At 46.6% G+C, this 25,837-nt stretch overlaps 1 protein-coding gene across 5 annotated transcripts in view; it reads left to right on the top strand.

The window, feature by feature from the left end:
- The window catches only part of HDAC4 (histone deacetylase 4), a 264,827-nt gene that overhangs the window by 231,992 nt on the left and 6,998 nt on the right, over positions 1-25,837 (top strand). For all 5 annotated transcript variants that reach the window (XM_075431189.1, XM_075431191.1, XM_075431187.1 and 2 more), the window contains 7 exons: positions 6,386-6,493; positions 7,057-7,112; positions 8,165-8,252; positions 9,562-9,681; positions 11,839-11,936; positions 20,639-20,757; positions 22,461-22,594. In XM_075431189.1, the coding sequence (XP_075287304.1) occupies positions 6,386-6,493; positions 7,057-7,112; positions 8,165-8,252; positions 9,562-9,681; positions 11,839-11,936; positions 20,639-20,757; positions 22,461-22,594 (723 nt within the window). The remainder of the gene's footprint in view (positions 1-6,385; positions 6,494-7,056; positions 7,113-8,164; positions 8,253-9,561; positions 9,682-11,838; positions 11,937-20,638; positions 20,758-22,460; positions 22,595-25,837) is intronic.

The raw sequence follows: 25,837 nt of genomic DNA, 5'->3' as shown, positions 1-25,837 counted from the left end.
CTGAGCAGTAATCAGTCTCTGTTTCATCTTTTTCTTACAAGTGGAGAAGGTTGTGGAGAGGCAGCCCTGATGCTGTAAGAACTTTGTGAGGGCTCCAGTCACTTTGTACTGGTGAACATTTTCCTGACCATGAAGGAACATCAGGTGCACGTGGTGATCAGAGCACCTGTAGGATATCATCTTGACTACCAATGGTTTGTAGCCCAGGTTTGAAGGAGAAGGGATTTATATCAGCAGAGGTTTTGTTTTCTCTGACTTTGTCACTTGAAGATAAGTGTAGTCTAGTGGATGCTTCCTGGGTCTTTGCATTCAGCTCACCACGACGCTAGGCGGCTTTCCAGCTGCCTGACTACTTCATAAAGAGGATTTTCCCTGGAGAGCTTGAGACTGGTCTGCCAGATGCTTTCCAGGGGGCAAACCTGATGCCATAAAGAAAAAAGGAAAGAAGTGTTTAAAAATTAGTAGAATAAGGTGGGACTGGTCCTCTCTTGGATTTATCGCTAGTTAGAACAGAGAAAACAGTGGTCAGAATTACAGTCCCCAAGAAACCTGTGTATTCACTGAAAGGTTGCGATGCAAGGGATGGGTCATTAGCAAGTGTCCTTTGCTGGTGAGATTAAATTTATTGCAGGTTATCAAAGCAAGAGCTGCCTGCAAAGAAATGCAGATGGTGTCATGATAACGAGAAACTAAATGTAATGTAGCACGTGAAATTCAGTGTTGGATGCAAAATAATGCCTGTGGGCAGGAGAGGGCTGGCCTGCAGCAAGTAAAAGCTGAAGGACTGATCTTGCTTAGATTTTAGGAGCTGAGGGTGTTAGATGAAATTACGGACTGGAAAGCTTGAAACCAAGTTCTTTTTCTGCAAGCAATTAAACGCAATTCTCTTCCGTAGGGGATGTTGTGTAGATGAAAAGAATAGATGGATCTCAAAGGCAATATAGAGCAATTTCTGGAGAGAAGCCCATGAAGAGCTGTTAAACACCAGGATGAAGGATGAAGTCTGGCACTTGGGCAGCCGTGAGCTCTTCTTACCAGCGAGCGAGACGAAGGGGGTTAGAGAGAGGGAAGGAGCAGGAATAAGTTTAGAGCAGCTAGCTTCATCTCATAGCACCTTTCAACCTCTCTCTTCAAAAACTAAGCCACAGTGTCTCAAAATCGAGGAGAAAAAGGGTAGTTTTGTTCCCTGGTGCTTGGAAACTCTTGTCGATTGGGTTTTTTTTTCCCCTCGTTGGTTTGTTTTATACGAGGAAGCCTTCAGATCGCTGTAGCCGACGCTAACAAACCTCCTCCCATCTGCAGACGTCCGATCGTAGCGGGAAAGGAAGAAAGCACAGAAGCACTTACATCAACAGATGTGAGCGCTGATTTAAACAACAGTAATTTATTCCTGCTGATCTTTAGCAGCATCTGCAAGAGCAGCATGTGGTATTTGTACTTAGGACGTTACCTTCCCTGCTCTGCAGCACACACTCTTTTCTTAATGTATGACTTACACATACCAGAGCGTTGCCTAATCCAGGATAATCAGAAGAAGATTTTGGAGAAAGGAGTTCGAGCTGTGAAAATCTGCAAAATAGTTCCAGCATACTTGCATCCAAATTTTCTTCAGAACACTCAAAGACTTGAGCTTATGATAGCCAATAACTTTGTTTTCTTTCATATGTAGTAGTTTCTTTTTCTAAAAAGATCTAAATATCTAGGTCTTTAAAAAGTGTTCTTAATGTCTTTGATCTCTTCCAGAATATGTTACTCTATTTTTGGTTGTAAGGTCTTAAGTGTTTAAAAATCTTTACCTGTGCAAGCAAAGTACATTATTGCAGAGCAGAGACAACGAAAAGGACTTCGGTGGAATGTAAAAGAGAAGAGACTACTTAGGAGGTCTTAGAAGACCAGAATGTGAGCACGGTTATTTAATCAGTGCTTGAGAGCAGCAGGAGATGCGGTTAGGTAGAGACAACTCGCGGGCAGCACAGACGGCGTGTGCTGCTGTCGCCAAAGCGTGGTGATGAGCGGTGATGAGGGAAGAGCAGAACTCCTTCCTTCCCACTCACCAAGCTGCCGTGCGACTTGTCTCTGCCTATCCCTCTGCTTTATTTCTTACCTGCATAGCTCTTAAGCTAAAGAAAAGGTTAGAATAAGGAAACCTTTTATAAGGCCCTCCGCGTTTCATTCTTAAATAGCTGCACATCAGTATATGGCATAGTATACAGTGTCAGTAGGAACCTCATCGTGTATATTAATGAAGACTTCAAGTTATAAGGAAGGAAAAACTCTTTCAGGTTTCACCTTGAAACATCCTAGACATTTCTTGCAGAGGAAAGCCTGCATCAAACTGTTCACCCTTCCTCTTCTGCATTCCCTCATCATTTTCTACTAACGGTACATGCTGTGATGGTTAAGAGTCTGCAGCAGGTCCCAGGCGTGGAAGTGTCTCTCCCCACCTCTAAAGGAGCCCTCTCCTATGGGCTCCCCTAGCAGAAATGACAGCTTCTTTATTGGAAGGAGCAAGGCATTAATATGATTCTTAAGACGAGTGTGCTGACCAGGACAGCCGCTCCTCATCCAGCAGCGGCAGATGTGGAAGACTTGATATATCTGATACGGTTGTATCCTCCAGCTCGGAAGAAAAAAAGAGAAATATACGCTGTTGGATCAACAAAAGGCAAGAAATATGCTTCCTCTCTCCGTAAAGTCCTTCCAGATGGTAAGGCTTGATGTGCTGTCCCAGCAACAACTCCTGTGATGGCAGCTACATCAAAGAGCTCATAGACAGGGAAAGCCAAATCGCGTCTCCCCTGTAATGAACTTCAGAATTCAGGCGTGGAGGGGTCAACAGCAGCCCGTGCACCGAACAGCAGCAGCTCCAGAGCCGGAGAGCAGTCCAGCTCAGGGCCACATCAATAACGTTTTCCACCATGGCAGAGCCTACGCCCCCCTGCTGCGGAGCACCGATGGCCTCAGTGGGATCGTTCAAACACTTAGTCACGCAGATGATGAAGTGCTGCCTTGGAGCAGGGCCCAGTGGTCTCCAGACATCCGTTCCGGGGAAGGTGGCTGGGTGTTAAATCCTTATCTTGGAGGTGTTTGCTCACGGGATGGGGCAGTGGAGAGCTTGCGGGTGGCAGTGGACATCTCTGGATTGAGTCCTTCTGCTGGGGAGCTGAGTGTGGGGGCATGGCAGGGTCCTTGAAATTGGCTTCTAAATCACAGGTGGAATGCTTTTTTCTAAGTACTTAACTACTTTCTGCAGAAATACTAACTCTTTAAAACCACTCTGTCTTGCCCTCCCTGTTCTTCTTGAAATGCTGCCAACACGAGCCTGGTTTCTGCAGGCATCGAAGGGCCTGAACGTGGTGGTGCTTGGCTCAGGCACTGGTGACCTCTGCGTGCTTTATGGAGAAGGCTGGCACCCACATCTGAGGAGATTCGAGGGTCTGTGGGTCCTGTAGATAAATCTGTGCTTAGGACATGTGAATTTTGTTTTTTTTATACTTCCATTCCTCTGGTGCCTCACGGTGAATGAAGATGGCCCTCTGCAATTCTGTGTCCGTGGAAGGGACCTGGTACTTGCTGTGGTAGGGCAGGGAGGGAAGCTCTTGGCTACTGGTGTCCTGTGGCATTTTCTTTCAGGATCAAGAAAGATGGGTTACATATGCTCAAAGATGGGTTAGATATGCTCAGTCCAGACTGCACGGTGCAGCTGTACCTCACTTGAGCAAAGTGAGGCCAGGGGTACTGAGGTGGTCGGCTCTTAGCAAAAGGCAAGTAGATGTTCTCTGTTATTTAAACCATGGGTGTCTCTCAGATACTGGGGGGAGAGGATCTGGGGATGAAGACTGCTGGATCCCCGGAGGGAATCTAGCAGTGTCATCGTGAATGCAAAGCAGGTTGACCATCCAATAACGTTTTTACAGGACTGCTGATGAGGAGCCCAAAGACAGACCCTTGCAGAGCGCTAACATGCTGGTCGGTAGGGAGGAGAAGCAGCTTGGTGGTCTTTCTGCCTTGCTAAGGGCTTTTGGAGGGATGTGGTGAGATCAGTACCATCTCCTGCACACGTGCAGTACTGATCCAGGACTCCTGGAGGTTTCATGTTGGGGAGTGAAGGGGTTGAGAGCAACCCCACTGAGAAGGACTTGGGGGTACTGGTGGATGAAGGGTTGGACATGACCCAGCAATGTGCACTCACAGCCCAGAAGGCCCAAGGCTGCATGCCCAGCAGCGTGAGCAGCAGGGTGAGGGAGGGGGTTCCGTCCCTCTGCGCCGCTCTGGTGAGACCACCCCCCAGGAGTTCTGCATCAAGCTCTGGAGCCCTCAGCACAGGACAGACCTGGAGCTGTTGGAGCGGGGTCGGAGGACGCCACAGCAGTGATCCGAGGACTGGAACCCCTCTGCTGGGAGGAAAGGCTGGGAGAGCTGGGGCTGTTCAGCCTAGAGACGAAAAGGCTGCAGGGAGACCTTAGAGCAGCCTGCCAGTGCCTGAAGGGGGCTTCTAAGAAAGACAGGGACAAACTGTGTAAGCAGGGCCTGTTGTAATAGGACAAGGGGTAACGGTTTTAAACTAGAAGAGGGTAGATTTAGACTAGATACAAGGAAGAAATTTTTTACAATGAGGGTGGTGAAACACTGGAATGAGTGGCCCAGAGAGGTGGTAGATGCCCCATCCCTGGAAACATTCAAGGTCAGATTGGACGGGGCTCTGAGCAGCCTGGTCTGGTTGAAGATGTCCCTGCTCACTGCAAGGGGGTTGAACTAGAAGACTTTTAAAGGTCCCTTCCAACCCAAACTAACTATGATTACATGCTTAACTCGGACCCCATCATACTTCTGTTCCCATGTTACTGCTCAAATTTATGGGAGTCCTCATACCACAGATTGTCTCTGTAGGGCTTTTCCACCGATGTGGTGGCTTTCCACGAGTCTGAGACAGTGCACGTGTTGGCAGCATTACTGAACAGAGATGGCTTTTTGGTATTCTATGAATGCTTTCTTGGTTTACTGTGACTTCAAAAGCATCCTCTGGGCAGATGCTGCCAGAAGCTGTCCTTGATAACAGGCCTGGGATGATTTCCACTGGCTTTGGCACAGCCGTGAAGGTGGTGGATCAACCTCCTTTGTGGTGACTTGCATCTCCTCGCAGCTCAGGGAGCACACTGGATGCCAGACAAAACAAATAATCTCTTTCTTTCCTTCTGCTTTGCCATTGTTTCTATAAATACGCTCAACACAGAGTAGAATCTGAAAAATAGCTGGTGATCCTTCACATGGAGAAATGTTAGATTTATCCTGGGATGTTCCCAGCCAGCCAAGCTGTCCTGACGTGGGGCAGTCCCAGCAGTCTGGCTTTTGCGAAGGCTGTGACTGGCAAGAAACAAGCAAGCTTGGCTTTCGGCTCTGCGTGCGAGACGGCCGGGAGTGCAGCGGAGGAGATCCAGAGCTTCAGCCTGCAAAGAGCCGCCCGGGAGCCGGCCTTCCCCCTCTGCGCTCCGCAGGGTCGCTGGCTGAATGGCAGTAGAAAAATAAACAGGCCTTTCATCGCGTGTCTGCGAGCTAATCTTCTCTGCCTATGGTTGTTGGGCTGAATGTGGTAATAAGCCAAGGCTTCTCGCTTTTTGTTCAAGTTAGGATGTGATCTTGTATAATGACGACGTGGGGATGTCTGCAGAACGCCTTGCGTTGCCTTTGGCCTATCTGCGCATTTGTAGGAGGAAAATACAGAGAATGGTGGTCTTGTCAAATGTTTAGCACTGAAGGAAGTGTCTGTAGTTAGCAGCTAGATGTTGAAGGTCTGTTGTTAGCTGTGATGAGATGGGGTTGGTCTTACGGTTCCCCAGGGAAGCTGCTGTCAGTGTAACCTTACCCTGGCAGTCCCGGGCCGGCGTCTTTTAAACATCCGTTGTTAAACATCCTTCTTGTTGTGTTGTTTTTTATTTTATAGAATCACTGAATGATTTCATAAACCTTGTTATTTCGTCTGGGATCAGTTTCCTCCAGCAATTAAAGTGAAATATTGATACTGTGGTGTTGGTAGGAGCATTGGTAGGAGGCACCTGCAAATTTGCAGCGCATGAGCTGCTGGATTTGCTGCTCTGTTACGGCACTGACCCTGCAGCATTGCAGAGCTGTTGCAAATGGTCATCTCTTGGGTGTCATTTGGTTGGATGGACCCTCGGTAGCAGTGATGTTACAGTCACCGCTGGGGTCCCAGCCCTGGTACTGCCAAGATCAGTGCTGCAATTTAATGTATTAAAAATTAACGTATTTAAATTTAGTGCATTAATATGCATTTAATACATATGAATAACTTCTTTATAAAGCATGGGCCTTTGTTTCCTGGCTGTCCTCGTTGCTTCTAAACAGGGTTCCTGTGTGTCTTCATCAGGTCGACAGCGACACGATTTGGAATGAAGTTCACTCGTCCGGTGCTGCTCGGCTGGCCGTGGGCTGTGTCATTGAGCTCGTTTTCAAAGTAGCCACGGGAGAACTGAAGGTTGGTATGGAAATAACGCTTGGCTTTGATACCGGCTCTGTACAGGATCGGCAGGACTCAGCTCAGGGCTGTGTTATGCAGGAGGTCCAGTTAGCTTCATTTTAATGGCACCATCTGGCTTTAGTCATAAAATTCTTTGAGGGTATCAGCAAGTGAATGCCAGGGTCCTGGTGAATGTTCTTACGCACCGATTAAAAGGAAGAAGGAAACCAGAGCAGCGAATGAAATCACTATTCCAGCGTTATCTGAGGGTCCTGCTGTTGCCTTCAGCTGGGCCAGCCCGTTTGCTGTTTCAGTGACCTCAGGCAGAAGACCTTTTTTTTCCTGAACAGAAGGAAATGCTGTACCAACCAGTTTCCATAAAATTCATGTGGACTTTTTTACCCCCTCCAAAACGAGGGAGAGCATCATCCACTGCTATGGTCTGGTGAGAAAACCGGCACGAACAACTACATAGTTCCAAAGCAGAATTAACGCTTCTGGTTGCAACCTCTGCATCTGCCTTTGGCAATAAACCTTCCTTTCTGTCTCACTTCTTCATTTTCTTATTTTTTTATGCGTAGAATGGATTTGCTGTTGTTCGGCCTCCAGGTCACCATGCGGAAGAGAGCACACCCATGTGAGTATGCATACGTGCTTTAGCAGCTTGCTTTGGTGTTGGTCAGTTGTGTCACCTGCAGCTGGTAATTAGAAAGGTCGTTTGTTAAGTTATTATTACAGAATTCCTTGCTTACCGATGCGCAGGAGAGTATTGTGTTGAAAGCTCCCAGTAAGTCTCTGGAAGAGGGCAAGATCTTACTTAGTGGTTTCGGATGGGTGTTTTTTAGCAAGAATCAGCATTACAGTCATGCTTTGAAAAAGTACTGATGCTTTTATTTGCTTTACTCTTGTGAATTGTTTTAAATTAAATGTTGATGGCTCGTCCAGTGTGAGGAAAGCAAGGATGCACAACTAGAATAGTAGCAATAGCAAGCATAACTGTGTCCTGGGGTCACAAGGCTGAATTCGGAGAGTGTCAGAGTGAGAAGGCTTCACAAACCAAAAACTGAAGTCGGGCAGCTTGCGTGAGTTTAGTTTAGCGGGGGTTTTGCCGTTGGGCCGGGTTCAAATCAGGGTCCCATGCATAAATCGTGTTGGCTTTGTGTATCTGGCTTAACGTGTGCTGAAGTTTCTCGTCCTGGGTGCTTCAGCACTCTTTGTGGGAGATGGGCGCTTGCTGCTGAGATCCCCTCAACCGAGTGTTTTGAGGCCTCTCTGAGCACATCTGTTCTCCCCTGCCAACCATGCACCATAGTGCTCCGGCCCCGGGTCCTTTCCCTTCCATTCCTCCTCGCCACGTGCTCTCCCCGTCTGCTCATGTCCCCTCCCCTCGCACCCGGCGCTGGAGATCCCGTGGGCTGCTGGCACCAAGCAGCATCTCACTGTGGCAGCTTTGGGCAAGCGTGAAACATTCCCCATTTCCAGGGAGATCATACAGACACCTGCTGCTGCGTGGCTGTTTCGTGTCCCTAACTGAGCACACGTGCATCTTTCGGGGAGGAAAGAAGAGTGAGAGCAGAAGAAATCTCTTCCTACTGGGTTATATCTAGATGATAGGTGCATTGGGACCAAGGAAACCTGTCATTAACACCTCTCCTTTTCCTCTTGACTCCCTCCTCTCATCACCTCCAGGGGGTTCTGCTATTTTAACTCTGTGGCGATCGCAGCCAAGCTGCTCCAGCAAAGACTGAACGTTAGCAAAATCCTTATAGTGGACTGGGTGAGTAAACGCCGGTTCTTACCTTTCAGGAGAGCCGGTGGAAATTTTTCTAGTTTTATCTCTTGCAAGGGCAATGCAGGCTTTGTAAGTCAATGAAAAAAATGTCACCTGTGGTCTGCAAGCCAAAATTTGTTTTTTAAAGCATTGGGATTTTTTCAGTGATGCGTTTTAATAAAAGAAATATTTCTTAAGTGTCCTTAGTTTTCAAAGTAAAGTTGTAATTAATAAATAGTTGGTTTCTAAAACAAGCCTATAATACAGTCTCAAGGATGGGTAACTGCAAACCACCCTCTTTCGGGCGTTTTTTCATGAAGTTTTTTGACCTTAACTGTTACGATCCATCCCAGCTTTCTTTTCAAGATGTGAGGACCGGTTACTGAGAGGGACGGGCTGCCTGGCACGGCTTGACCGTCGATCTGGATGGTCTCGGTGTCCTGCCTGTGGGCCAGCGCAGCCTCTGTGCGAGTGGGCAGGCGGTCAAAAGTTGTCTCTGAACTGGGACAAGACAGTGAAATACTCTGCAGACAGCGCAGCAGAGTTGAGAAAGAGCTTGTTCAGGATTTTGCTATGGCCATGTATAGATTTAAAAAGGTGCCCGATTGATTTTTGTAGATTTTAAAATGTATTTATGTGGCTGCGAAGGCATTTGAGTTGCTGAGTATTGGCCAAGAGTTTTGATTATATTGCCACAAATCTGCTGTGGGCAAGACCCACAAGTTAAAATGGATATATTTGTCTTTTTGACCTACTGGATGGTGAACCTTTTCCTCTATTCCCACAAGCTGTTTTTCATGTCAGGAAAGGGCATTTTGAATACCCATCCTGTTACAGACTCTGCTTCTGCACCAAGTAACAATACAATAGGAGATCCGGGTACTGGGTTTGTGTGCTTTAACCTTGTTGGGTCCAACACAACTTTGCTGGGCACTTGTATCAGTGGCCACCCCACAGACTGCGTAAAGATGCAGATTTGGGGCAACTAATATATTCTCTTCATCCCCCAAGATGGAGTGTGAATCTAGTTCTCTCCATCCAAGTAAATTGATCCTGTCCTCAGTTTTGCCATAAGCTTGAGGTTGTGTTTACCCCTATTTATCCCGTGTTTTAAACAAGGAGTGTAGCCCCTGAAGCCACCTATGCAAAGCAGGTTACTTCCATTTGTGATCAGCTGCTTCAGCTAGATCCAAGAAGTGCAGAAAATGAAGCACAATAGCAAAGAAAACCCCTCTGAATCCCAAGTTGATGGCTTCATCTGCATTTTCACTAAGGTACTAACCTCCCTCATATAATGCAATCTCTGTCCCTGAAGGATGTCCACCACGGGAATGGTACTCAGCAAGCTTTCTACAACGATCCTAATGTTCTCTATATTTCACTACACCGCTATGATGATGGGAACTTCTTTCCAGGCAGTGGTGCCCCCGATGAGGTAAGGGATCGGCACAGCATCCGTCCGTGCCTGATGGGACCTGCTCGGGGCTGTGATTCAGGTGCCCCCGATATCCTGGGGAGCCTCTGCCAGGCAAGGCTTGGAGAGAAGCTCGTGCCACCACTCCCCATGCTCGTGCTTCTTAGTGCCCCTTTGGGAACGTGCCACCTGAGCCTGTGCGTTTGGTGCCTTCTCGTCCAAGTCCTAGCAGTCGTGGGTTTTGTGTCCTGACCCGCGAGCTGGCAGGAAAGCGCGCGCCTTGGCTAACGAGCAGAAAATGAGTCAATGCAATTAGACTTTCCAGCCCTTACGGGACAACCTGTTCCAGTGATGCGTTTTGCCAGCTGTCCCAGCACTCCGTGTACTTTTCAGGATTTTCGCCCTTATACGCATAAGTTGTTTCTGAGATGCAGGAGGAACAGGTTGTCCGTGCCGTGCTGTCAGCGCTCGGTTTTCCCGGCACAGCCCTGGAGCACAGCCCTGGAGCCCGTCCGTCTCGCCTTCTCCTGGCCCTGCCGGGGCATCGCTCACTGCCACTGCTGCCCTCACATCGCGCGGCCTCAGCGGTGGAGTTTGAGCACCAGTCGCTGATGCTGCTGAGCCAAATCTGCTGGTTCCTGGTGGTGTCCTCAGAGCCTGCAGCAGAAGGGCTGGGCCAGGGAAGATGGGAGACCTTTCTCCCTGAACTCTGGATGGGTGCTCCTACATCCGTCACGTCCTTTCCCTCTAGGCTGGCAGGAAATACTGTCCTTCTGGAGTGATTTATCAAAGGGAAATTATATGAAATGCTTAGTTTTCTGTACTCTGAGGCACTCCAGATTACATCTGAAAACTCCTGGAATCCTTCCCCTGTCAATTTTACGTTTTCCCATTCATCAAACATTGATGTTGCAATTTCAATTTCTAAAGAAACATCAGGTGATACCGCTTCATTGCCCTGTTTGTGCACTGCTGTTATAGTGAATAAACAGCAGCCCTTTGCATCAGGCGTAATTTCTACTTCAGGATACGCAAAGTCTCAGACCTACATTTTTTCTGACCTTCTAATAATCTAGTAATCTGGTTTACAAAATACCTGCTATACTGTCCACTCCATATTTACCATTTATAGTAATTTTTAAATGTGTCATTCCAGACCCGATAAAACAAAGCATGCAAAATAAATTCGATTAATCCACAGATGGATAAATAACCCACTGCAGATAGGTGAACCCCCTGTGTTTTGCACCAATCCAAGGAAGAATGTGCAATAAAAGCCCTGCAGCTTTCTCTAGCCTGAATTATCTGGCTGTGTGTTGTATAACACTTTTTGGTTTTTTCGTATGCAGAGAACTAAAACAATCCCAAAAAACAAACAGCGTGTGTGTAGGAGCTGAGCGCCCTGTGCGGAGCTGCCGGTGGCCGCGGATGCTGCCTGGCTGCCCTGCTGTCCCCAGGGACCCGCAGCCTGCGCTCACGGCCACCGCGCTCAGGCCGCTGCGAGGTCCCTGCTTGACGGCGGGACTGAATGCAGGCTTTTGGGGTTTGATAGGGATGGGGAAAACATGGCCCTGCTTGTTGGCAAATGAATTACTGGAAACCCCTAGTTTATTTTTCAGTTTCCCCCTTTCTCAGGTATTTGCAGGCAGTGCAGATGGGGACGTTTGCAGTACATGCAAAGATGGGGATGTACTTACATCCTACCACCCATGTGTCCCTCAAGCAGCGAAAAATCTCTTCTCTGTGAATCATATTTTTCCCCAGCAGAGGGGGAGCTCGGTCTGATTAAAACTGTGGGTTTTTTACGCCGTTTCAACTGTAATGAAATAGAAAATACGCTTCTGAATAGATCTGAAAATCAATTAATGAAAGGTATTGCATGTAATACACTCTCCTACAAAAGAGGAAGAGGATCCAGCTGATGATGAGGGCTTTTTGGGGTGGGCAGGAGTCAAATACTGCTGGTCCACAGCTCCCATAAAAATCAGAGCATGGAGGAGCTTTATTTTCACTCTTTTGGGGACCTGGTCACTTTAGAGGGTAAAATTAACCTCACTGTCACCAAGCTATTAGGTCAAAATCTGTATTCAACTGGAAGGACATTAAGACAGCAGGGACGTGTTGCCAGAGTTTGCTGTTCTCGTGTGTGTAATTATGAATACCATCTCCCTTTTTCAGGTTGGCACAGGAGCGGGAGTTGGATTCAATGTTAACATGGCCTTTACTGGTGGCCTTGATCCACCGATGGGAGACACAGAATACTTAACTGCTTTCAGGTAATATTGAAGTTTTCATCTTACAAATGTATTTTTCACCTGAACTGGGTTTATTTTTCCTCATGCAGTCCTCCTTGAGTTTCTCTCTTGCTAAGTTTAGAAATACAAGGTTTTCATCTAGTTCCATTTGCTTTTTGAATGTCGTATAGAATAAAGCTGAATTAAGTAAATAGGATATTTCTGGATGTGAGATGTGTGCCTGTGGCGTTAGGGGATTGACATACTGCTCAGCACTGATGGATGGATGAATGTAGAATGTCTACTGATATAAATAAGCCCCAGTGTTGTTGGCTAAATATCTTTTTACCTCTTTGGGGTGAGTGTTCGTATGGGTAAACCCACCTGGATGGGGAGGAGAACTCATAAAAAAGTTGCAACAAGTCATTGTGAGTTGAAACTTGGGAGTGCAGCTGCTCCAAGGCTTGAGACATCATTACTGTGCTGGAAACGATGGTACCCAACTTCTGGGAGAGCTGGCCATGCAGTCCCTCCCCTGCAAGACCTCTGCTCATAGCTTACACCACAGCTCACTCCCAAGTGTACCTAGCAAAGGGACTTGGGCTTCTTTTGATAAGCTTTAGATTTTATTATTATTCACCCAAGATATCGAATATGCCTGTTTCAACCAACTGGAAGTGGAAACAACTGGGCTTGTGCTTTTCTTACTGGGTTCTGGTTTCTCCTCAGAAGCAGCGTGTTGTGTGTTATGAATACAAATACAACCCTCTTTTAAATAGGCGTTACTCATCACTCACTGTCAGTGTGAATGAAGGTAAGCAAAGCTGTGGAGTTGAATTAATGTGTTGCTGGGATATCTTCCTTGATTAGCAGTAGTAGTAAAGCCAGATATAAACCACTGTGCTGGGTCGTACAAGCATATTCTAGCATGCTCCAGAAATTTGGAGTCATCCATAACTGGCATCATTCGAGTCTCCAAATGGAGCAGGAGATGAAGCCACTTGTTGACTCACTTGTTTGTGTCCTACTCACAGAAGTGTATGACACTTGAGGATTGCAGGGAATCGTTTGATCTGATCCTTGCTTTCCTCCTTATGTCAGCAGCATCAGAAGACATGAAGCAAAACACACGTTAGCTCACCTACAGTCACGCACAGCCAGGTTGTGGTCTCTTGGAGCAGTGTCACTACGGGAGCACTGCAAGAGTATGGGTTGAACTTCATCTTGCCGCTCTGACCAGCTAATGGGCAGAATACCCCAACAGGGCAATTGTACGTCACTGGCATTTCGGGGTCTTGCTGTAAGCCTGGAGTGATGTGTTTGCCTCCCAGAGCTGCAGAGAACGGGAGAAGGAAGCTATTAAAATTAACTGTGGAAGCAACAGAATAGCCAGATGAAACGAAGGTGGATCTCTCGGTCGAGGAGAACTTCTAAGTAATGCAGTAGTGAATGGAGGCCAGCGTGAGACCACGCTGTTCCATTCTGATACTTTTCAGGAGAACCAAAATAATTCTCTGACCTGCCGGATATATAGGCTTTATGTTTCTTAGAGACTGTCCTGTGCCACCCCCTGCCTCCCCCATGCTGGGAGGACCCCAGCTGGCGTCTTTTTTGGCAGTTACCGGTTGAAGTAGTTTTCTGTTCTCAAACCAGATCTAGTGCACTTCTGGCGACGACCCCGCATAAATTCAGGGAGACACACACTTGCCAAAACATGGGATGCGAATTTCTGGCAGCGGGCAGATGGAATATCGCCTTCATGGAGTAGCATTAAATCTGGGAGCATTATTTGCTCTTCTTCGCCGTGCACGTATTTGTATTCCGTTACACTGAGCAAAAAGAGCTTTTACTCTTCAGCCTGCCATTAAAAAGCCTTCAAAGAATGTATACGATTTAAAATAACATCTAGTCAAATAACTGTCACTTGTCTCGACGTTTTATTCCTGTTACAGGAAAGCAGCGCTTTCCTCCAAAGTGGAAGTCTGTTTATCCCAGCAGTCAACAAGACTGATCTCTTCATTATAAAGAGAACCTGTAGCTCGTGACGGAGTGACATACTGGCTATTAAATATTAATTGAGTTTCAAGGCTCCTGGAAAATTGCTCAGTCTACACAGCAAGACCTTTGCCAGCCGTTCCTTAATAGGCACTGGTGTCTTTTTGCCCGGAGACTGCAGCTATTTGGGGAAGATTTTTGGAGCTAGACGCAGCCCTTATTTTGCCGGGGTTTTGGAACGCTGTGACTCGTCCTCCTAGGTAGCACCCCCCGTAGTCTGCGCTACGTGCACACCTTCAGTCAGTAAGTTAAATTGGAAGGGATTTTTTAATCTTATGCCAAGTTTGGTCGTGATAATACATTATCAAGTGACCTTTTTAAATCTTAACCAGCTTCTTTGAAAAACATTTTTTTCTCCTTGAATCTTTCTATTGATTTTAATGTAAAATAACGCTTTGAAGTTTGCAATTTATAGTCCCCCGAGAGTTAGAAAGTGAAGGGAATGGGTCATATATACTTTTTTTTTTCTTCTTCTTCTTTCTTGCGTTAGCCCCTTGAGACAATGCATGCCTTCAAGGTTCACCTTGTTATTCCACCCCATCGAATGCCACGTTGCATTTGCTGGGGATCAAACCTAAGATGAAGAAAAGATAAGAAAATTGGCCATAATGAACTCCAGAAGCAGCAGGCATTTTCACCATGAACTTGGAAACTCACAGTGGAGAACTGAGCTTTAATTCAAACCAGTCCAAATGCCAAACTGTGAGGCTTTGAAGTCTGTAGAGGAATCAGTGGAAATCCTTTGAGCTAAGCAAAGATACTGATATACTTTTTCTTCTTTTTTTTTTTTTTTCTTTTTTTTTTTTTTAAAACCTTAACTCTTCACATGCTTGTCTGCTTCTAGGGAAGAAAGCCCTCTTTCTGCATAAAACAAGCAGAAGAAAAATAAGCAACATGCTTTGCTTTTTCTTTTTTTTTCCTTTTTCTATTTCAGGATGAGCTGGCGTGTGGATTTGATAAAAGTATGTGCTCTAATGAAATAACAACTGAGATAATTGTCCTCATAAATTAGTCTTCTGATGAGTGAATAAATAAATCCCAATGAAACCCATCATCCCGGCACTGAAAACCTGCTTCAGTGTCGGTTTAGTTTTTCCGAAGAAAGGAGGGTAACTTGCGTCGATGATTCTTCTACTGAGAATTTGTTTTATGAACGCTGGCTTCCCCCGGCTTGCGGCGCAGCGTTGGGTTGGACGGGCTGGCCTGACCTCTTCGTGTTTATTAATACCGCCGAGCCCTTTCACAAGTGAGAACAAGAGTTGAAAATGCGAAGCGGGGAGCAGCCTCGCCGTGCACTTTGTCGCTTATTGTCTTCATAACCGAGGGCTGAAATCACCGGCTGCCCCGTCTCGGGGTTGGGGTGATATCATGAGCTTGAGGGGGGGGGAGCAGGGTGGGGTCACCCCGGTCACTAATGAGATGTGCAGCAGGGATTTGGGGAGTTTGCTGCAAGCTTGGCCTTCCTCCACCCCATCGTAGCGGCGGCTCTGCCTGCCCGAGACGGCGTGACATTGTAATTTAACTGACCGTTCCCCGGGCGAAGGTCCCACGGCTGAACTCACCGCCAAAGTATGTGGGCAATACAGATTTCACAGATTAGGCAGAAATGTATTAAACTCTAATGTGAAAAATGCAGGGCATATAATTTTTAAAGTCCTTAACTCATCAAAATGTTATTGGTATTCATCGCTGTTATGCCGTAGTTATAGAAACAGTTGTAAAATTTGGTTTGTGTTTTATTTTACCGGAGCCTGTTGTTCCCTAACTTGTTATACAAGCAGAAATCATGTTTGCTTCTATAAATCCTCTTGACGTTTTGCAAAGCAGAGTGTGCAAACCCAGCTAAGAGACCTGCAGAAGAAATACGGAGGCTGCAGCAAGTTCCTTATTACACGAGAACAGCAATTACTTAGTGAAATGAAAGTGTGGTATCCACAGGAGTTTTCCTCTGAATTTACTGTAAGAAAGTTTTCCTGATGACTCTGGCAGTTGCGTTGTCTCATACAATTTTTTTTTTCCCTACTCTGAGGTCTCCTCCACAATTATAATTCCATATACAGCTTGATTCCATGTTGGGTTTGTTTAGTTTTATTTTTATTTAAAACACCTAAACGAGAAGCGAAAGCCAGGACTGTGTTGGAAAGGTCCCTCCTCCTGCCCTTCTCGGAAAGCGTTAAATGAGTTCAGGAGCCAATTTAGGGGGGGATTTTGTTTTTTCCTTCGATCCATAAACCATTTCAGGAGTAAGTACGAGGGAGCAGGGGAAGAGGATGATGTTTTGCCTGGAACGGTTGTTTCTGTGTTTTAGATTTCATGCTCTCCCGACACTGATTTAGTCCCCAAACGCCTAATCCCTTTTGACATAGTAAATGACCGTGGAGATGGCTGCTTGGCGAAAAAAAGACTGGAGCTTTCAGGAGGCTGATTAGCCTTAGGAACAGTGGATAACGTTTTGTTTTATGTATATATGTATGGCCAACAGTGAGAAAAAGAGTCTCTGAAAAAAGCGCTCAGCCTTCTAAGTTTCACTGATTTGCTCGCTGCAATTGAGCATTTAAAAAAAAAAATCCTTTGTAGGATTGTTTAATCTGCCTGTCATTTATTAGGCGTTTAATTGGTGAATTGGCTAGTAACAGACTCAAAATTATTCGGTCTTCTGGAAAATAGATTTATTTTTTTTTTGTCTTCCCCAAATGGCTGCAGAAGATGATGAGTTTGTAGTGTTGCAGCCGTCGGTATTGGCTAACGCATGGTTGTTCAACTTAGCTGTATTTGGAGTCAAATGAAAGGATTTAGTTTATTTTAAGCAAGCAAAATAACTCTCTAAAATTTAGGAAATTTAAAAGTAACCCTTGAATTTTTAAAAAAATTCCCTTTGGCATGAATGAATATTGAGTGTTATGAACCCTTTCATTCCGCAGTGAGTAACTCTGCAGCCACCTTAGCTGTTAGTCAATAGACCCAGTTCCAGACCACACTGCTCACCTTCTTGATAGTAATTTGAATTTCTGGCTTTGTTGTATCGTCATCACCAGGAAATCCATAGCTTGGTTGGCAGTTTAATTGTTGCTTGCTCTTGAGGACTTAGCTTTGTTGTGATGGATCTGAGCTGTTTTCATCTGTGTGCACGAAAAATCAAAACCCAGGAGGCTGGGTTAGATGTGCCTAAAGTGCTGCCCACAGATGAAATCTCATAAATACATTGTTTGAAAGCGTTCATTTGCTTGGGTCTTAAATATTCACGAGTCCTTTTTTTTTTTTTTTTTTTTTGCAATTAAAGAGGAAAAATGAGGGAGGGAATGCTGAGAGGCAGAATGGCTTTGGCCCTCCTGGATCAGGATTTATGAATGGCTTTGGCCCTCCTGGATCAGGATTTATGAATGGCTTTGGCCCTCCTGGGTCAAGATTTATGGCCAAAGAAGTAGCAGCTTTTGTACGTGGTGAGCATCAAATAGAGCTGGGACTGAGGCTTTCACGTACTGGTGTAGTACTGGAATGTACTGGTGTAGTACTGGAATTAGGAGAAATACAGAAGGAAGAGCAGCCCAGGCGAGTTTGGGTAGGGGTCACGGGTGAAGGAAGGGGTTCGAGTCTGGATTTGGGAGTGCTCTTGAGTTTGTGATGGTCAAAAAGCATCCTTAGGTTATTTGTTGTGACACCCTGTCATCCTGCATTTCTCTGGCTGCCCCTGAACACGCACGGCTCCTGGGCAGCCGCTGTCTGGGACGGGCCTGCAGTGCCCATCCCGTGGGCACAGACTGTCTGTCTGTCTGTCCTCCTGGCTCCTCTTGGCCAAGGAATCCAGGGAACCTGCAACACGTGTTTCTTAAAACTCTGAGGGACCCAACAGAAACTTACTGTGCATGCAGAGCACCACGGATAATCGCTCAGAAACGAAGATACTTGCTGGAGCAACCAGGTGCGGCTCTATGGTCACCCCGTCCTGCACCGGGGAAAACTCTGGACATCCTCAAAAGAGCCGCCATCTAACTCCTGTCAAATGTCAATTGATTTACTTTGAACCAGCAACCGCTGCTTTTTCTCTCTGGAAATTTATACAGACAGGGTTCGTGGTTAGCTCTTGGTGGTGCCTGGGTGTTGGCTGTGCCGCTGGAAGGTATCTCTGAACCACTGTCACCGCGCGGGGACCTTCCGCCGAGCATCACCGGCACCATCGTGCGGCTTGCCCACTGTCCCCGTTCCTCGGGTGCCTTCGTGCATGGCCGTCAGCGGGTGAGCTGTCCCACAGCCAAGAAACCATTACTGATTCAGGGTCGCGTGCATTGCTCAGGGCTGACGGACCATGCTCACGGCTTGGGGATGAAGGTTTGGGCTTGCTCTGCAGCCAGCTCATGGTGATCCCACACGTCAGCTGAGGTACATGCAGCTCCCGTGGTATTGTAACTTTGGAGGGGAGGAAAAACCTGATGATTTTAGCAGTTTTCTTTCGGTTAGAAATTAAAGAGCTCAGCAGTACTTCAAAGCTCAGGAAAAAAAAAACCCTCTGCCACGTGCACTTGCTTCGAAACTGCTGCTTTAGTCCTTTGTGAAGGAGGTGGTTTCTACTTAAAATGTCTGTGGGTTTCACTAAACAGATTTTTGTCGACTGTAAAGTCATCAGCAAAAACTGTGCTGTTCTGTCTTCCTTATGTAATCATTTCCCCGAGGACAAAATGTATACGGCAATCACGTTATTTGAGGAAAAAATTCATATTCCTCTTTTGGACTTTGTAAGAAGTAAAAGAAGATCCTTTCTGCATAGGCTTCTGCGTCCGTGTGCAGAGACTGGCAGGAGGGAAGGTTGCAGGAGGCTGTTAGGTTACCGTGGTAATTAGTTGGCAAAAAAATGAAGGTAGAAGGCTTTTTTTCTTTCGACCACATGGTGTCTGAATGCCTTGAGCAGAGCTGCGATGTGCCTGGAAGCCCTCCCTCCCTGGAGCACAGCGCAGGGACTCTGCTCAGCGGTGGCAGTGGGAACTACCTGGTGGGTTTGACCAGCGCTGGCGGTATCTCATTGCGTGCTAAATGTTGATACTGCGTTAAAAATAAACTCTGCAGAGGGCAAAATGGCAGGAGCTCAGATCGGTGTTGGGGCTAATACAAGCTGTGGACACTAGCAGATGTCTTGTGGCTGTTTGACATCGTTGTAGCAGGAGATGTGGATTTTTATGGGTGTCTTGATAGCACTTGAGCAATCTCAGCACGAAACAGACCTTTCTGAGCTCTCTCTGGTTTTCAGAGCATCACATAGCAGCTGTACTCAATAAGAAGTGAAGTTCTCATGTATGCAAAGATATTTACAGGTTCATGCTTTGGAATATGAACAACTTCAAGGCATGCTTTAGAAAATCAACCTTACCAGTAGCTCTTCCTAGGATGGGGAAATGCTGTCATCTTCAGTTATGGCAAGGGATGTCTTTGGTCAGGCTGCCCTAGGGATACATCCAAGATTCAGTGGGCACATTTATAATGGAAGAAGAACAGAATTTGGAAAATATTACGCTATGTAAAAGGCCTTGAGATTGAGATTTGCAACCCTCTGTGCACCTCCTTGCGTTTCCACCATTTTCTGCAGTTACCAGTGCCCAGCTGAACAATTCAAAACAGCTTTCAAGCCCATGCACATGGATGCCCCAGCGTGAACTGAAGGCCCAAAAAGGTGTTCATCCAAGAGTGCTTGTGATGGGCTTTCTGAATCAGAAAAGGTTGTGGGTGTCTGCATCATGTTTATTAAGAAGCTCCGTTGCCTTGACTTTTTTTCCTTGCTGTAATTTCAGTTCTGCTGCGTTTGTGCTGGAGCTGTTAGATGAAGAAGCAACTATTTGCTGTCTACTCAACTTTCCAGTTTTTCTTAATTGGCATCTTGACCTGGGAAATGGGGTGTTTGCAACCTGGTTTGGGTTTTGAACAGAAATTGCATATATTGAGAGAGAAACCAGAGGGAAAAGGCTTTTGCTGAGGAACCACTGACACAGACCTCTTGTTTTGTTTAAATACCGGCCTTAACCAGCAGCAGTTTTTGGATGTGAAGCAATTCAGTCCATTTTCCTAATGAACAAAATGTTAGTGGATGGTGAACCAGAGTCTGGAGAGGTGCCTTTGGGTGGGATATTTGCATGTTAAAGCTTTTTGCCCCATGCGACGTCCCCAGCTTTTCATTATGGTAAATGAGAAGTGCAGCAAGGAAAAAATAAATAGCTTTGCAGATTCTGCAAAGGCTAAAGGAGAGATTTTGAAGGAGCACGTGGAGACGAGTGCCACACACTGAGGTTGCCGTCAGACAGGTTTTCCAGGTGGTTTTGCAGCCTGTGCCGGATGCCCCCTTATTTCCTCCTAATCCGCTCGTGCCCTGTACGTAAAGCAAGATATGATCACAAATGGAAAGTGCAGCATATGCCAACTTATTTCCCTGGTCAAAATGTGAGGTTGTTAATGGAGGAAATAATAAACTACATTAAAAAAAAAAAAAAAACCACATGAGATTGATTTTAAAACTGGACTGCATGATGGTGGTGCAAGGTGTTCAGCCGGCCAGGCTGTCACCTTGTGAGAAAACAGGAGATGGACTTCGCTGCCGTGGAATAATAGTGCAAGGTTTTATAATGGGTTTGTTCAAGATGGTCTAAGTGTTCCTGTGTTTGTTGAATAGACAAAGTAATGTGTCTGCCGTTGTTAAATTTTTGTTGCAGAACGGTAGTAATGCCCATTGCCAATGAATTTGCCCCAGATGTTGTGCTGGTGTCATCTGGTTTCGATGCAGTGGAAGGCCATCCCACACCTCTTGGAGGCTATAATCTATCAGCAAAATGTAAGTTGTGGATTTACGAGAGCAGAGATCCGAAACTGGTATAAATTGCTGCTGTCCTAGGGACTAAAGTACAGTATTTGCAGGTTTTACATTTTGGGGTCTATCTGCAGATCTTTCATTTCAATGGCAAACATTTCAGCCTTTTTCTTTGAATTTTCATGTATTTTGTCACTGTGCTGTGTGTATTTCGGTCTGGCTGTAGCCTTCGTTTTCTTGAAGCATTGCAGGTTTCAATTTCAAGTGCCAGTAAATTATGCAAGGAAGTTACCAATTCATTTATAGTCACATCTCGGCAGAAGGCGGCTGCTGAATTAGAGTATGATGCTTTTTTAATGCAAAATTGCAGAAAGAAGGCAATGCCAGATGTAAACAGTGTACCTTGCTCTGGATGCTAGTAGAAGACCCATCTCTTCCTCTGGGATGCCTTATCAAAAATTCGAGCTGAATATTATTGTTCTCCACCTTTGAAGCAATGATACAGGCGTACAAGAACCTTTTTGCTTTGGATCCATGATGTTTTAAATTGCACAGGAGATACACTGAATTTTTTTTTCACCCCCTTGGTTATACTGGGCTTATCTGGCACTGTTTCATTCAAGTCAATCGAGAAGACAGTTTTTCTTGCAGGCTTTTTTAGGTTTTTTTAAGAGTTTACTTCAGCTGGGAAGCTTATTCTCTACAGTGAACTTCAGAACCTCGTAAGGTAGCTGAACCTATAAACTTTATATAAGAATAAAGTGAAATAGATTTACAAGACACAAGTTATTTAAGACATCCAGGAACACTTCGTAATGAGATGGTCTTGTTTACCTGCTTGTTGAATTTCCTGTGCCCTGCTACTCTCACAAAACTCTTGTAAGCTCAGCCGTGAATCTCTTTATCTGGCTGTTAATTTGCCTGTCTGCAAAGGCGCTCATGGGATCACTGCAAAACAAAAAGCAGGGAGCGTGGATGGAGGGTAGAAATGCCCTGGATTTTCTTTCGCTTGGATTTTTTTTTTTTTTTTTTTTTTTTGCAGAGGGGGGGAAGGGTTGCTTTCAGGACACGTTTTTTAAATCCTCGCAGCTTGGTTCTGTTTTGTTTAAAGGGTAGAAATGTATTGTGTGTCATATGATCAAAGTCCCCGGTGCCCCAGGAATTTTTATAGCATATTATATACGGGAAGAAACGTCTGTTAAGAACTAGATGTCAAATATCTCAGGGGCACTGCGATGCTGCTATCGCAACTGAAAGCACCGGCAGTGATTTTACTGATTTCCCCTTTACCTTCTCCCTCCCCCCTGACTGCTCTGACTTTTCATCTTCCAAAGCAGGGCAAAAAGCCGCCTCCTTCCACCCTCTTTCCTTCCTTCCAGAGGGGATATTCGCCACTATGTTTAATCCGGGGCGCTGAGGGGTGGTGGGGGGGATGGCGGTGCCTCTCACCTGGGATAAACCCCAGTGCAGCGCTCACGGGGGAGATACGGATCCGTCCCGCGGCGCGCACGGCCGAGCCGGTCCGGCAGGGAGCCGTGGCTGGAATTCCGCAGCCAGCGTATTAACATCCAACCTGGCTTATATTATGCGTTGAGTCCTTTCAGATCCCTTGTGGGTTTTTAATGTGATGTAATTCCTTTCTATAATTCTTTGATCCTTCGCCAGGAGCCTGATTCCAGCCGCAACCTTTGCCCTTCTCCTGCATTTCCTCTTCTCCCTCGTTACAGGCTTCGGGTACCTGACGAAGCAGCTGATGGGCCTGGCTGGAGGTCGCATCGTCCTGGCCCTGGAAGGCGGCCACGACCTGACCGCCATTTGCGATGCCTCGGAAGCGTGTGTTTCTGCTCTGCTGGGAAACGAGGTACAGAGACGGGCAACACCAGGGGCTGTGACCTCCGCCCCACACTTGAATTTGGGCGTCTTGTCCTCCAAAACAGTCAATCTGCCAAATTTTTGTCCTTGTTTTGGGTCCTTTTGACACGCATTGATTCAAAGAGTGTGTGCTTTATTTGTTTACAAACTACCTGTGTTTGGCAGTCCGTGCTGTAAGGATTGAAATAACGAAGAATTGAATATGGGTTTATTCTTTATCCAAATAGTTTGCTTTGTGCTCTTTGGAAAACAACCAATTAGTTAAATTGCTTCCTGAAGTCAATGACCAAGCCTTCCCCTCTCCAGTACTGCAGCCTGTACCTGCTGTGTGGGGCAGCTTGCTCGGCATCATTTTCAGTTGTATATTTTCCTTGACGTTATATTTTCTACCTTCTGCAAATTGCTGTGTCACAGAAGTTGCCTGGAAAGGCCAGGGTGTGTGATTGCAAGAGAAGAGCAAGACAGAGGAGTACACCAGGCAAATCTAGGTTTTGGGTTCTGAGGAGGTCAGGGTATTTTCCTACATGGGCAGATAATTTTCTGCCTCCCCCCCCCCCCCCCCCCCCCCAACTTTTAGTGTCAGTGGGATTAAGGAAGAAATTATTGCAATTCCCCGTGCCCCTCCTCCATAATGCAGCCTGGCTATCGGCATCCTCTGTAGCTGGCACCGAATGAGCAGCTCACACCTACAGTTCTTCCAATGTGGTTGATAATTAATAAGTTTGGAGTGGTGGCATTTGACATGTCTTTGGGCTCGGGGAGTTCAGGGTCATGTATGCAGAAATATGGCAGCAAGGAAATACAGAAATCGATTACTGGCAGTGAAATCCCAGACTGCAGCTCCTGCACATCTGCTGTGTCTGTGCCTTTGCATACACTTCTGTTCAAGAAGCGTATTTCTGCAGAATTTGTGGGCTTTCGAGTATGAGCAACTGGTTTGTTTGTGTCAAGCCTCCCTCCTCCTCGTTCCTGCCCCTTTTTTGGACACCTGTTCCCCACAGGGAGGATGACCACAGGCCAAGTGGTGGAGTCTTGGATGAGCACAGTAGACTGCAAAAGTGCCGTGCATCAACTTTCCACCTCACTCAGAGCTGCTGAGCCTGCGGCCCCGGGCACAGTCCGCGCTCAGTATCTGCTGTGGGTGTCCTGATATAGCAGGGGCTCTGGAGCTGTTCGGAACAATCATTGAGGATTGATAGCATGGATTAAAACAGCAGCACAGTGTGATTCCTCAGGCTACGTATAGCTAAGAATTTCAGCGTCTGGGGAAAGCAACTACACTAATTTGAAGCTGGGGAGGCTGTGAAGCCTCGGGCAGCATTAATGACTTGGGTAGTGTGTTTAATTTTTTTTTAGGCTGCCTCTTTAATTAAGAGATTGCCCTCAGTACCTTGTGGAAATGAGCAAATCTCAAAAGGCCATAGTAAGAGTAACAGGACATAAGGAGCCTGCTGAGATGACCTCTGATAAAGCAGACCTCTGAAGGCAGTGGTCTCTGTCACAAGGAGATAAATCTACCTGCCTGTCAGATAGTGAAGGAAGGAGGTTCCTCCTAAAGCTTTCACCTTCCTTGGGGAGCACAACCAGGGTCTTTTATCGCCACGCTTTGCTGAAGAACCCCTTGGTGCAAGAGCTGAGGGAGGACATGTGGTCAACATCTGAAGGTGCAGTGTGACGGAGAGGAGAAGCCAAGCAGTATTTCAGCTCTGGGTCTGCCTCCAGTGGGATTTGACTTCTGGGTGTGGTGGTAAGCCACTGTAAGCAGACTTGCTCTGGCTCACAGCTGCAGTCCAGTGACCATCAGCCTTGCTCAGGTCTGGGAAGTTGGGGCAGGGAGCTTGGATATGCGTGGAGGTGCAGATCAGCTATGTTGGACTTCCAGGCTTTTGTAGAAGTGCTCTGTCTTGTAGTATCCACACTCCACATGAAGGACAACGGTGCCCGGGGAAACCTCACTAACCAGTCCAAGAGCCGAAACAGCTGGGATTCATCAACATCTGCTTCCGCCACCCAGCATCCCATCTCCAAGTGTCCAGAGAGTATCCCCCCATGGTGCTTGGCCAGGCAGTGCCAAGAGGCTCACAGCGTGCCAGCCTGCGCTCAGCCCTCGAGGCAGCCGAAAACTCGGGAGCCAGCTGCCAGATCAGCACGGAAGCAATGGAGTTTTTATTGCAGCACCCATCTCTTAAGCTGACAGCTGATGGAAGCTGACAGCTGATGGCACTGTTGTCACCACAGACAAGCCCTCTAGCTCCATCCACCCTTGGGTGCAGCCGGCTCTCATGGTAGGATTCACTTTGAAGGGGAGGCAGAGGGAATAACGTGTGAAGGACGTCATTCCTCTCGCTTAACGTGCTCCTGCGATGCAGGCGGGTGACCGCAGATGTGGCGTGAGGATCTGTGTGCAATAAAGAAGCGCTTGATCCGAGCCACGAACGTGTTTGGGAGTGCGAGGCTTTGGGGAGATCTCAGCACTCACGATAGCTTGGATGTTGTCAGCTGCCAGACTGGTTTCATTTAGAGGGGTGAATATTGATCCTTCAAGGTAAAAAAACATTTATGTTTATTAATCACTGAATCAGGACAGCTATAAGGCACTTTGAAATACTTAAAGATGGACCTGTTCTCGCTTTTCCTAGGTGGGCTATAAGGCTGCGCAGATATCACGATAATGTTCTCCAACTTGCACATCAAAAAGCAGGAAACCCTAGTTTTATCAAGGTCTTTTGTGAAATCTTTTAATGCAAGGAAGTTGGAGGGAGCTGCTGTTGCTTTGTCCCGCAGGCCTTTGATGAAGTTTGATATACAGCGTGTGAGACGGTTTTGCCTGCGTGCAGATGGACGGCCAGCTGCGGCCGGCGACTGGCTGCGGGGAGGTTTGCTCGCTGAGGAGCAGTGCCGGAGTTACCCGGGGAAAGGGTAGGAAATGAGGGGAACGGTGCCAGTCTCCAAAGCGTCTGCGTTCACCGGCGGAGATCAAAACTCCCGCTTCGGAAAAAGCCTTATGCAAAGGCAAGAGCCGGCTTGTTCCCAACTGTCCAGGAAATTAAAGCAGAGCTTTAGCTTTGCAGCAGATCATTTTAATGTGAAAGGAGTTCGTGCCAGGCGAGGTTGCTTGAAAACGTACGGACGTTGCTTTAGTTACAAATTCAGTTGTGCAAAACACGATCTGAGCTGAAAAACCAAAGGCAGGCATGGTGCGGGGAAGACCTGGTGATGATAACTGAGGCCA

This window comes from Opisthocomus hoazin, chromosome 9, assembly GCF_030867145.1.
Source record: "Opisthocomus hoazin isolate bOpiHoa1 chromosome 9, bOpiHoa1.hap1, whole genome shotgun sequence".
Taxonomy (NCBI): domain Eukaryota; kingdom Metazoa; phylum Chordata; class Aves; order Opisthocomiformes; family Opisthocomidae; genus Opisthocomus; species Opisthocomus hoazin.
This window is presented reverse-complemented; position numbering and strand designations above follow the sequence as displayed.